The sequence below is a fragment of the Gekko japonicus genome, unplaced genomic scaffold (assembly GCF_001447785.1).
Source record: "Gekko japonicus isolate JY-2015 unplaced genomic scaffold, Gekko_japonicus_V1.1 scaffold1161, whole genome shotgun sequence".
Taxonomy (NCBI): domain Eukaryota; kingdom Metazoa; phylum Chordata; class Lepidosauria; order Squamata; family Gekkonidae; genus Gekko; species Gekko japonicus.
In genome coordinates, this window is record NW_015171538.1 from 247,564 (window position 1) to 261,516 (window position 13,953).

The 13,953-nt window shown below is 41.7% G+C and overlaps 2 protein-coding genes across 2 annotated transcripts in view; one reads left to right on the plus strand and one right to left on the minus strand.

Annotated features, from left to right (window-relative positions):
- The window catches only part of MED12L (mediator complex subunit 12 like), a 240,815-nt gene that overhangs the window by 138,894 nt on the left and 87,968 nt on the right, over positions 1-13,953 (plus strand).
- Positions 8,556-9,668, minus strand: P2RY13 (purinergic receptor P2Y, G-protein coupled, 13). Its single transcript, XM_015419631.1, has one exon. The coding sequence runs from the start codon at positions 9,629-9,631 to the stop codon at positions 8,621-8,623; it is 1,011 nt and encodes a 336-aa protein (XP_015275117.1). The 5' UTR covers positions 9,632-9,668; the 3' UTR covers positions 8,556-8,620.

A 13,953-nucleotide genomic window follows, 5' to 3' on the forward strand; every position in this document is an offset into this window, starting at 1 on the left:
GCGGACATGTCCTCTTATCCTATGACTACTGAGTTTACTTAGGGGCCTTTGATGAGGAACTTTATTAAAAGCTTTCTGACAGAGTAGGTAAACAGCATCTACTGGGTCACCCTTGTCCATCTGTTTGTTCCCCCCCTCAAAGAACTCTAACAGGCTAGTAGCCATGGCTAGTAACTGCTGATAGACATATCCTTCATGAATGTATCCAATCCCCTTTTAAAGTTGTTTAGTCCTGTGGCCATCACTACATTCTCTGGCAGCAAATTCCACATTTTAATAACTCTCTGTGTAAATAACTAAGAGTTAAAGGGGGAAAGATTTTCCAAGCCAAGGAATTAACCCTTCTCTTATGAAATTTTGTGTAGTGTGCCCATTCGTTGTTTGAATAAGTCCTAGGTTTGAAAGTTGAATGCAAAAATGCTTGAGGAAATTGAGTTGACAGTCATACGTTGTGCAAGAACAATTATTTGCTGTTTTTGTGGCTATCATAGCTAGCACAGAACCTATTGTCTGCAAGGGACGGCTGTGTGGTCATCTAAGAATAGTGTCTGAACAAACGAGCAAATGTTTATCATTCTCTTTCCTAATAGAGCTCATACATAGGAAATGAAGCTTGGTCTTGTCCCCTTGTACTGTACGTAGCCTTTTTTGGTCCCTCTTCCAAAAATATTAAATAGCACTCCCCTGCAGCAGGTGAGTTCTTCATATGTTTGGCCAAGAAATGTAGGCATGCTAGTTTGCCTCATGGTACTTTTCAGAATGCTTTGAGGCTAATGTTTCTCTTAGTAGTCTATATACAGTATAAATTGATAGGCTTAATTTAGGCCTGTCAGCTTGCCCTTCCTTTCTATAAAAATCGATATTTGTCCTCCCCAATAAAAGATGAAAGAAGTTGAAAAGCAGCTGATTCAAGCATTTCTCAACCATTGGCACACCCTTCTTTTAAGAAGCAACTCTGTTTTATACCATGGTTACACCCTTCATTAAGGTTAGGCCTCTTGCTCTTGTGCAGTATGTCCTGCCAGCACTTATTTACATGCTATTTTAAGTAATTGTTTGGTGCTTTATAAATAGCCAAAAATTGTTGAGAAAGAAAAAAAAATTGTGCAGAACTTTCTTGCCAACTCATATACCTCTTCTTAAGCACTGGTATAGGGAGTAATTTGATTTGTCAGAGTATCAGAGGAGGTGGGGTTTGAACCCTGTTTCTCTACACCATTTGTTCCATTTCAGCCCCCGGTGCTATTGGCTCCACAGAATGGAACTGGCTGCAGGACCAAAACTAGTTGTATAGTACCTATAAATTTCCCCTTTGGTGTAAATATCAATTTGTGTGTTTTGAGTATAGGGAAATGGCATAAGCTCCCTGCCCTTCTCCAGTGCTAGGGCTGCCAAATCCCCCCGGGGGGCGGAAATCCCCCCGCCCCAGAGGCCAGTTCCCTGACGCTGGGGAATCGGGCCCCGGGGGGAACCCCGCCCCAGCGTGCCCGGCGTCATGATGTCACTTCCCTGTGATGTGCATGCGGCGCGCACACCGGGAGCCACGCAGGAGTCCCCCGCCGGCAAGGTAGGTAACATTTGGCAACCCTATCCAGTGCTCTGGGTTCAGTCTGAATTGTCCTTCCTCACAACTGCTGTTAGACTTAAAACAACAACACAGTCATAGAAGTTTCTAATTACGAGCTTTCTCGGTCATATCTAGTTTGACTTTGAGTCTGCCTCATCTTGTTCACCCTCACCGTGACCATGTGAAATTGACTGAGGCTACCTAGAGAATTCCAGGATGAATTTTTGAATTGCTATATTGTACTGACTAATGAAGATTTTAACTTTGAGTCATTATTCAAAAACAAATAACAGATGGGGAAGAAATGAGCTTTTATGTTTGGTACTACCCAGCCCACAAGGAATATTACAAATAACTCAAGTTTGTGTATTTTTAAATCACTTTAGTGCTGGCTATGTTTAAGTATAGTATATAGTTCTGTACATTCTGTGCAAGGAATGATTTTGACTAGGCTGGTAATTGAGTAAGATCACCTCAGCTTCGGTGTGGGGGTGAAGAAATCTACAGGATGTTCCCATAGTGGAGCTCAGACAGGTTTCATAATCCCTACCTGAAGCAATCTTACTCGTGAAATAGTAATCTGATACCTCAACACAGTGAATTTGTATATACCTGTTCTGCAGCAATATTGTGTAGTTCCTACGAATAAATGGAATGAAATTTATAGGAATTAGTACATGAAGAAAATTTGCAGTACCGTATATACTCGAGTATAAGCTGACTTTTTCAGCACATTTTTTGTGCTGAAAAAGCACCCCCTCGGCTTATACTCGAGTGAGGAAAAAAAAATGACCCCAGAAGTGGGAAGCCGCGTGGCGGGGCACGATGGAAGGGGGCGGCTGGCTCCAGCTACCCCCGCGGGCTGGACGAGCGCGGCTGTGTGGCCAGGAAGATGAGGCCGGGAGGGTGAGGCCACGAAGAAGAGGCGCCCCGGTCGTGCTGCGGCGGAGGCGCGGCGCCAGAGGCAAAGAAGAGGCGCCCGGGGTGAGCTGCGGCGGGGCGAGGCGTCAGAGCGCGGGGACCGGGCGAGGCGCTGGTGCCAAGCGACGGAGCCGGCGAGGCGGTAAAGTCTAGAAGGCAAAGGATTAAGCATATTGGAACAATGACAAAGAGGGGAGGGGGAAGAAAACAATGCACACAAAGGGTGCTTATTCATTCCACGCTGTGGTCGACACAACGAAAACATGTTAGCACAGTGTGGAAGGTATTTTTGGTGATCTCATATCACCTGAGAATAAAACACCAACTTTTGTTCCCCAGCCGGGGATCGAGCCTGCAGCCTTCTGGTCTCAAGGCGGGTGCGCTAGCCGCAGGGCTAAACGCGCCTTCAGAGAATGCAAGACTTCTCTGGGTCTTATATTTCTTAATGACTAGCAGTCTCGGGGTCACTCTTGCTCCCTGTGGCTACTACCATCTCACCCACACATAGGTCGCATCCTGTAGTTGTAGTACCACCCAGGACGCAACCATGGACAGGTATTAAAACTTGCTGCAGTGACATAGGCTAGGGTTAACAACTCCAGCTTGGGAAATTCCTGGAAATTTGGGGGTGGTACCAGGGGAGGGCAGAGTTTGGAGCAGGGAGGGAGCTGCCATAGTGTCTGCCCCCTGAATCTGTCATTTCTTCTAGGGGAATTCTGGGAGATCTCCAGACCCTATCTGAAGGAGGAGACTAGAGTTGCCAAGTGTGAATCGAGCCACAGCGGGGGACTCCCAGCTGGCGGCTGGAGCGCGCGCGCCGCATCCACGTCACCTGGAAGTGACGCGGGCACGCTGGGCACGCTGGGGGTGGGGCCATGACCATCTGAGAGAAAACCATAGAGTTTTCCCTCGGATGACCATGGCCCCGCCCTCAGCGTGCCCGACGTGGTCACGTCACTTCCGGGTGACGTGCACGTCGGGGTGGAGTTCCTCCCGGGGACCGATCCGCTGCCGGTGGAGAACGGGCCTCTGCGGCGGGGGTTTCCCCGCCCCCCGGGGAGACTTGGCAAGCCTAGAGGAGACAGCCATGTGTGCCCTCTGGACCTCTTTTTATAAAAGGTAGGGGGGGGGAAGTGATAAATAGATGAGTAAGAGAAGACTGCCCTGACCTGGATAGCCCAGGCTAGCCCAATCTTGGAAGCTAAGCAGGGTTGGCTCTGGCTACTATTTGGAAGGGAGATCACCAAGGAGCACCAGGATTGTGATGCGGAGGTTAACAATGGCAGAAAACCTTTAACCGTCTCTTGCCTTCAAAGCCCTACGGGGTTGGAATAAGTCATCTGTGACTTGATGGCAAAAGAGAGAGGACTGGCATGAATGTTTGGGAATGGGGAGATAGTGGGGATGGCACTGAAAGCATCATGACATCACTTCTTGGAAAAAACCCATAGAGTTCCTGGCAATTCCTGGAGTAACTGCTTCACTTCTGGGTTTTGCTTGGAAGTGATGTCATTGCACTCATGATGCTGTTGAGTTGTCTTTATCCCCCTCCCGTCACTTGGAGCAGCAGTGAGCAACATGAGTTTAGGAGAGGGGATTCCCTGCCCTGACCATAGGTTTGGCAGCCCTGTTGCAGACTTTGATCAAAATGTCTAAGCTTAAAGGAAGACAAGGAAACAACAGTGCGTCCCCCCCATTATCGTGCATTTATGTCCTCCCTGTACAGCTGCAATCCGCTTTATAGCATGACTTATTGTTTTGACTGTTTTGAGTGGGGAGAAACAATAAAATTATTTTTTTAAATACAGTTTAGTAATGTAGGCTATTAAACTAAATATATCCAGTTTTAATTTTTTCCTCAGTGTATTACTTGGTATAGTGTGGACTCTTTCTTGGATACTGTTCTTGTAAGGGTTATTTTATATGTTACAATATGTGACATGGAGATTATTGGTATGAAGAATGGGGGAATTATTTCATTGAGTTTATACATACCGTTGTATCTCTATAGCATAAAACATTATTGCAAAATCCTGCATACAGAACAAAATATTCTTTTTCTCCTGATACTCTTTCCAGTGCAGAAATCAGTGTATTAATCACGAGTAAAACTTTCCCTCACTAAAATACTGAAAAAGTTGCATGAACTTTGCATGTAGTTTATGTGTGATTAATATGTCTTGTATATTTATGCAGGTGGCAGAAAACACAGGCTTCTTGTCACATGTAGTCATGACAAAATAGGCATGTGACTTGCTGTTTCTTCCATGCAAATATCTCAGTGTAGAAAATCTTCTTCATGAATGAACTGAATGGATTAGCCAGCAGAATGGAACTGGCTTCAAGATAAAGGGTGGCCAGATGTAAAAAATTTAAAATTATATCTTATTGTACTACATGTTGCAATGTTTTCAAAATGGCACCTTCTGCATCAAGTATGAATCACAAATATGACTTATCTGCATTTCAGTAATTGGATCCAAGTGAAAATTTCATACCTGATGAAGCAAAAGGGGTAACTGAAGCATTGCCTTTTGCTGTAAGGAATGCAACATAGGAACTGATTGCCGAGAGAGTCTTGAAATGTTCTTTCTCACAGCCAAACTAGATGAGACTCCCCCCTACTTCCCAAGTTGGATCTGGGTTCCCACAACTATCCCAGCAGTCAAATCAGTTCCCATCAGCTTCTGGGAACTAATTCCTCAAGTGGCTCTAATTCCAATTAGGACCACAATGAAGGGTCTTCAGCTTTTAACTCATACAATTTTCCTGACACAAAATGATCCTGGAAGTGCTGGTTGCCCTGAGGAGCTATATTACACATGTAGTTTGGTTCTCAGCTTTATGACTTGGTAGGACTCCTCACCAAAATGATATGTCTACATGTGTTGGAACTTGATTAAATCCATGTGGTTGGAGTGCTCCTTACTGGTTCCTGTTATTATATCTGCAGAACCAACCCCTAACATTTGATATAAGATCTAATTAGTTACCTTTCCTCAAGCTGGAACGTAAACCAAACTTTTGTGGGGATTATATAAAGACTAGCCTGATACCCGTGCTTCACTACAGTGTTTAAATTCTGTAAATACAGTTATAATACTGACGATGTGAAGTTTGAAATGTAACATTTGTTGTAGGAATGCTAATGGAGAAGTTTGTAGTGCAAGCAGGCAGGTCTACTTTAGAACTCTGAGTTACACAGTGACCAATCGGGGTGAGGAGGCAGCAGCCTGCCAGGCACATGGAAAACAATTGAGGGAACACGTTTTGCCCCTTTTTTACCCACTTAGGGGTCATGTTTCTCAGAAATCTCTTTGTAGTGCGGGTTGACGTCATGGTAGGAATGCACTCCCCTTATTTTGGGGCGTCTTTTAGTGCAGAGGGTTGGCCTGGGCATTGAATTTTTTTTTTGGGGGGGGGTACAGGGCATCCCCTCCCTTTTAAAAAAATTGCCTTTCATTTATGTTAAATTTAAGAAGTGGGACATAACTACGTATTCAAAACAACCTCTGAGCAATCAGATATTAAACAAGTTCATATGAACCAATTTTCTAGAACCCACATTGTGAGAAGTTAAATAACCTAATACAGGAACCCACTTTTCTGCAAATTTAGGGTATGTTTCCATAGTGGGTGGGAGTGTGGCTAAAGCCATTGTGAAGGCTGGGCCTGCAGGATCGCTAAGGCATTACTGCTGGGGTGGGCTCCCTGATGGCTTTAAGCACCCTGCACCCACTGCTGCACATGATAGACAGCTGCCTGTCAGATGTAGGAGGTGGGGGGGGAGCATGTTTGAAGCCATCAGAGAGGCTGGTCCAGCAGCATTGATGCACTTCACAGGTGGTTGGCTATTCCTGATTTCCTCAACTGTCATTAGCTCTCTGCAGGCTCCTGTAACTGGTTTTTTATAACCTCAGAACACTGAGCTCTGCAGCTGACCAGTCAGAGAAGGGGGGGGGCAAGGAGGCAGCAGCCTGGCAGCCACATGGGAAGCAATGGGGGGAGCACATTATACCCCTTTTGACCTCCTTAGCGGTTGAATTTCTAAAAATCCCTTCTTATTGAGCATCTACGTCATGGTAGGAGTGCTCTCCCTGAATGTTGTGTTTCTAGGTGCAGGGGTTTGGCCTAGGCATTGATTTTATGGTGAGGGGATTTTCTTTTATACATACAGATAGAGAGCCTTTTGTTGCCGGGGTGGGGGTGGGGAATGATATGATGATAACTCAAAAGGAGAAAACTATAAGTCAACAAATATGAGCATGTAACATACCTCAGGATAGGTGATGCAAAGGCCGTCCTCAAAAAGTGCAGATTTAAATGTGTCACCAAAGGGGAAAAGTCAAGTATAGGTTTATTTTATTTAGGCTATTTATAATATGCCTTTCTTACTGAGACTCAAAATGAATTATGTTGTATCAGTCAAGTACAATTAACAGGACTGTACATCCAATAAACAGTATTACTAAAGGGAAATAAAATGATAAAAATGCCATCGGTTATGTTAATGTGGTGTCCGCATTTAGCGTATTATATGAAATTCAGTTTGCTGCAGTTCAGAAATGGTGACTGAAACATGTAATAAAGTTTGTACAGTTTCTATGGAAATACAGGAGAGGAAGGTTTTCAGTGCCATCCTAAGCCTCCCTTCTAAATCCTTTGAAGTCAGTAGGCCAAGAAGAGAGACACTGTGTTCAGGACTGTGCTATAAATACTTCCACAGAATGCAAAAAAGGGGCTGTCCTTTGAAGATGATCAGCAGTCAGTTTATTGATAAAGGCAATACTTCACATAATTGTAACCTTTGGAACTCATTGCCATATTATGATGGGATGACCACTACAGATTTTTTTAATGGTCAGTAAAATCGTTTATTGAAATTCAATAAAAAAGAAATAGTAGAGGAACAAACTTGGGGGGGGGGGAATAAATGCATTACAATTTTGGGTAAAATACAATCATCTTGCATAAAAGAACTTCCTACTAATGATGTCTTGTTACTCCAATCTGTTTGCTGATCTATGCAAATACTTGTATTTATTTCTACAATTCACTAATTGTATAAAATCAAACAAAAATGTATTAAAAACTGAGCAAATCACTCTGATTGCTACTCATTAATGGCTGTGAAAGTCAAACATATAATTGTCATGTTCAGAGATTATGCATCTGGGGCAGAATATTTTGTTCATCCTTGTGATAGGCTGGGCTGTATATGTCAAACTTGGTAATTTTTACATAGAATGGAGAATTTGGGAGATTTGAAATATTAGAAGAGTGTGCCACAAATGGAAGCTTGTCATATCTATCTGAAGAAGTGAACTCTGACTCAAGAGACCTTATATTGAAATAAACGTAATTAGTCTTTAAGGTGCCACTGGACTCTTGCTTCATTTTACTACAGATAGGGATCAATGTGAACATGCTAACAAGTCCTTAATCTGTGTCAGCAACCTGGCCCAATGCTCTTTACTCATTGTGATAAGTAGAGAAGAATAAATATATCTTGAATACTTTGTCAAGTAGCTCTTCAATAATTTCAGTTCAGACAATGCGGATTTATTGAGGGATGAACCGCAGGCATCTTGACCTACTTTCTCAAAGAGTGTATGTTTGTTAGTGCAATCAGAGCTATACCAACCATCTGTAGAAAAAGTAAAATATCACCATAAATAATTGTCAGAAAGATAAGAAAAGGTGATGCTCAGGTAATTGACTGGGTCTGTCTATCATACTAGGCAAGGTATACTATTATTAGTCTAATCTTGTCAATGACTACCTTTAAGTGGAACTAGTTATAATATCCTCCTGAGATTTCTGGGAAAAGATTATTATTCTGTAACTGAGATGTTTAGAGTCTAGTAAAAATAATCAGTTCCAGCAGAATTTTCAAGACAGCCTGTTGTAGCAAATCTGGCATTTGATTTGCATAAGACAGTAATAAATTAAAATGAATGAGAAGAATGAATTAGCAGGGTAATTATGTCACTTCCTTGGAACAGTTGCATTTAAACAATACAGAATGGAATACAATCACCAAAACCCTTCTGAAATTAAAATGTATTTTCATTTGGCAACATTGTTGTGCAAATATCTGAATGCGGAAACAAACCCACCATGCAGAGATCTTTATGTAGATACTCCAGTGTCCAGGGCAATACTTATATTTTCCTGAGTTGTACTTCTAGATTTTCGCATTTTAACACAGAAGGCTTTTTCTATGAATTGTTTGCACAATAAGATGTATATTAGGGGGTCCATACAGATGTTTGTAGCTGCCAGCCAGAGAGTGCCTTCTTTAGCAATGAATAATTGGTTGTGCATGCTACAATCACGGGTTTTGCCTGTTTGACTAAGAGTATAGGGTACTCGGGCAAAATGAAAAGGGGCAAAGCAGATGAAGAAAACAGTTATAATTATAAACACTTTACCCTTGGCTCTTTGTTTAATTTTGCACTCTGCTGTTTGAGTTTTCCTGTAAGAGCTGTATATCTTTTTAGCAATGATGACATAAAATAGGAGAATTAAGATCAGCACAGTCCAAAAGACAATTTGGCATATGTAGTTAACAGCTTCATGCCACTTCAGTCCTAGATGGTTCTTCAACAAGGCACACTTCTTTACAGAGAATGGTGTAGCTTTGCGGTTTGACAAAATCATATTGGGCAAGGAAAGGCCCAAAAAGAACAACCATACAAATCCTGAAATAATTTTTGCAGAAGTGACAGTTCGCAACCAAACTTTCCCAAATGGCCGAACAATCTTGAGAAATCTGTCCAGTGAAATAAGGCCAAGGAGCACTATGCTGATGTACATGGTGTCATAAAATACTACAGCTGAAAAACGACAAACAAAAGCTTTGAGTTGCCACAGGCCCAGTTCTGAATCGGCCAGAATCTTTAGGGGCAGCATAAGTGTCATTATGAAATCTGACAACAAGATGTTCTGAAGGTACACAATGAAACTTGATGTGGTTGGAATCTGGAAAAAAGCCAGTATGGCCAAGCTGTTAAGTAGAAATCCGGCAAGGAAAAGAATGGTGTACAGAACTGGAAATACCACTTGAGCAACTCTGGTGTCTCTGTGGCACTGTCCAGAGAAAGATGTTGTCTCATTGGAGATGCTGATACTTCCATTCATGGTCTCAAACAGAAACTGAGGAAGAAATATTTTACAGAATGCCAGTCTTTTTTTAAAAAAAGGAATTGCTCTTATGCAGACACTGAGGGTAGGATTCAGACTATATTTCCCATTTGTCAAACAGAACTTTCCTCCGTCTCTCTTTCACTGCTGCTCACTGATCTTCCCGTAATGCTGCCCCTAGGGATAGGGACCCAGAGGAACGACATGGAGAGGTCTGCAGTGGAAAGAAGAATGCCAATTTAGTCTGGGTCTGACCCTGAATAAGCAAGGAAATGCATTTTTGCTAAATCAGATGATATTTAAAATATCGAAAGCTAAACATTTTTTCTTTGTGCTTAGATTCTGAAAGCAAAACATAACCAGGGTAATGTTTACTTAGTAAATGGCTTTGCATATGATGTGGAATTGCGTGATCCTCACATGATCTGAGATCTTGTACAAAGGAGAATGTGTAATGGCTGTCCACTGCAAGATGAGTGACATGTAGTCAAAGAAGGGAACACATGCTTCTTGCCTTAGGCATATGCACTCTCCAATGCTCAAGTTCACAGACACACTGAATGAAGATGCACATTCCCTTTTCCTGCAACTATCCTGGACAAACCTGTTCAAAGTCTACCTTATTTATTATTTGTTTAGTACTTTTTTATCCTCCCTTTCCTAGGAGCTCATGGTGGCATACATCATTCTCCCCTTCTTCATTTTATCATCATAACAGGTGCTCTGTGGGGGAGATTAGGCTGAGTGACTGGTGCATGGTCACCCAGCAAGCTTCATGGCAGAATGGGGATTTGAACCAGGGCCTCTCAGATTCTAGTACAGCACTCTAACCACTATACCGTGGTGGCTGTCAAACAAAGGGGGCAAAGCTTTAAGTAGGTTACTCTAGTATTAGGCCTTTTGTGAGAAGAATGAATGTTTATAAGGAAATGTCTGTAACAAAACTTAGACTGCTGTTTTTTTAAAAAAAACACACACAGTGGTTCTGCTTTGGGAAAGGCGAATTTGAAGAAGAGGAAACTGGTTAACTTCTTCAATACTCAATGCTTGTTCCCTTGCAGAGTTGCAAACACAGGATTTTGAAGACAAATAACTGTCTGGAACCAGTCATGGAGATCTCTGAAGTGGGAAAGGAGCATTTCATGAATGAAAGCTTCCTTATTCTGCTGCCATTTTTCTGTTCCGAATTACCTCTGCCAAAGGGGCTTTTTAAAAACAAAAGTACCCACAGAATTTATAGGGCGGGGATGGTGGTTGTAATTTGGTTTCCCTTTATCTGTGTGTAACTGGAAAGGCTTCTAGCTGTGCATAGTTCTTTTGACAATAAGGACATTAGAGATGTGAACTTTTCAGATGTCAAATCTTCTGAATCAGCATCCTCAACACCTATTAGTCATTTAGGTAATATGCTAATCTCCATGATGATCCTTCCTAGTTTAAATAGTAAGACAGGGGATTAGCAGGGTTACCATAGGTGACCCAGTTTTATATTACAATATACAATGTTACTGACTATACTGCATGCGGTGTTTGGAAATGTGGGAGGGCTGGTATTGAGAAGAAAATAAAGACTGGTTGTAATACACTAGTGGAATAAATCACACACTTCTTCAGACTGCTACCATCATACTTGGAAAACATTTCAGCAGACAGTTGGTATATCTAATTTAGCAAATTAGTAATGGGTTACTAGCAAAAAACTAAACAGTAGTGTTTCCCTTGAAATCTTATATGACGTTTTTTTTTTTTTTTTACTGTATTGTACTTCATTGTGCTAAATATAATCTGGTACATTCTTCTGAAAATATTATCACACGTAGCTTAAATTGTACTTTATACAAGGCTGATTAAAATGGACTTCATAGATAAATAGCACATTCTCAGTAATTCTGTGAATTAAACATTTCTATGGCTAACTTTGGTAAGGATGAACTGGGAGGCAAACACTGGAATAAAATAACTTACTTCTCTTGGTAGGAATAGTTGTCTTTTGCTTCAATACTAGGCGATCTCTCACAAGCAGCATTACCAGCAGCAGCAAAAGTGAAATGTACTTCGAGAAACAAGCTTACATCATTTTGTTCTTGCTGTTCCTCATTTTTTTCACCACCCAGTCTCCCCCACCTACTGCAAGTTGTAAGGAAAGTATTCAAGAATCAGATGGCTGAACTCTTTTCTTTTTTTGTTTCTTAGCGATAAAAATGCTCATGCTTGGGGTGAAAAAATGTAGAGATGGCATATGAAATGGATTTTCAGTAGTGATGGGAATCAACCAAAAAATGCTGTGGGAAACTGGCTGACCTCATGGGCAAGAGAAATAGAAAGATACAAGTACTTGTGTTTATCCAGCACTTTTTTGTTAGTTCATAGATTGCGTCATTTGAATTTTGCTTATTGGTAGCCTTATAAGCTCTAGTCTGTTTACTGTTATATTGTGTTAATGCATGCATATACCATGGGGAGTATGCATATATCACCTAGAAGATGTTTGCAAATGGGGGGGGAGTATTAAGGATGAAATTCTTCAGGCTGCATTTGCTTATCTAATGAAGAAAGGAGTTTTAAGGGAGTCTGCTTAAAATATTGACACAAGTAGAAGATATATTTTTTAAAACCTGTATTTTATACCCCAATTCAAATGACATTACTCAGAATCAATTCCACTGGACCAAGTGGGGCATACTTACAAGTGTGCATTGGACTGCAGTCTTAGTCTAGTAAACAAACTGGGGCATTTAAAATGTTTTCCCAATTCGTCTTTTTCCATAGGCATAAATTGTGGTAGTTTGATGACAGGTGGGATATCAAATTGTTGGAAGGATTTTGCTCAGCAACCGTTAGCTTCTTTTCCTTCAGTAGGTATGAAGCTCTTAGGTCACTAAAACAATTAATATTTTATTGTTTGCTCTGAATGTTCTTATCTCATTTTTAGATGGTAAAACAAATGAAGTCATGGGGTAATTATTAAAAGTCCAGGGTATTCATTATCTAGTGCCTGCCCCCAATCCGTTTCCCCCCTTCCCCAGCCAGAGAAGTATGCAACATAATATATGCTGTTCTTACTCTTATCATAGCATCTTCATCTTTGACAATGAAAATTCTATTGTTACAGTATATCAAAATACATAATTATGTTATACACTTCTCTGTTTTTTATGGCTGACCTAACCTCGATAGTGGTAGAGCCTATTCTTTGCTTGTAAAAAGGTCCCAGATTCAATCCCCAGCATCTCTAGTTAAAAGGATCAAGTAGGAGGTGATGTGAAAGACCTCTGCCTGAGACACTGGAGAGCTGCAGCAAGTCAGAGTAAATGATACTGACCTTGATGGATTAATGGTTTGATACAGTGTACGGCAGCTTCATGTGTATCCCATTGTTTCCCCATGTAATGTAAAAATTCTGTATGTGATTGCGTTTTACCTAGAGCAACAGAGTTGTCCAATAAATTTGCCCTTAGTGATGCAGTATTTATAAGGACTCCATACAATGGACTAGAACCAGTGATCTGACCACACAAGGATCACAGATAATTTCCCTCCCTGCAACAATCCCTTCCAAACCCAGGAACAACTGCCAGGAGGGCTGTTGTGAGGAAGGGGAAATAGTCAAAATAACCCTCTCCTCTCTCTCCGGTCAGCGGTATCCCCTTTCCCTCACCTCACTGCACCCTCTGAGCCTGCAAGGGTATTACTCCCACAACCCCCAGAATAATTTATTTTGGGTAGAAAGGGAATTGTGAGAAGAGGAGAAAGGTGGGTAGGTCCACAGCCATCGGCACTTTCCACTTACTAAAGGATCTCTGGATTCAACCCAACGTCCTGTTTTCATGTCCTTGGTCACAGGAAATTATTCTTGTGGTTTGTTTTCAATTCAGCATATAAATATAGATCTGTATATCTGCCTTCAGGGCAAGAGCTGTGCCTCAGAGGAAGAGCCTCTGCTTTGCATCCATAAAGTTCCAGGTTCAGTCCCCGGCATCTTCCATTAAAAGGACCAAGCAGTAGGTGATATGAAAGACCTCCTCCTGAGACCCTGGAGAGCTGCTGTCAGTTTGAGAAGACAATACTGACCTTAATAGACTAAAGGTCTGATTTGGAATAAGGCAGCTTCATGTGTGTTCATGTGTGCCTTGAGTCCCATGTGAGTAAGAGGCTGGTTGCAAGTGCTGTGAATGAAATAAATGCAAGTGGAATGCTGAGCTAGGAAATTGGAACTTTCACTGCCTAAATGAAGAGCTGAGAGGAGGGCAGGGAGCTGTTCCTACTGGCAGAAGAGGATAGAGCTCACAATAAATTAAGGGTGGGAAGGTACTGGCTCG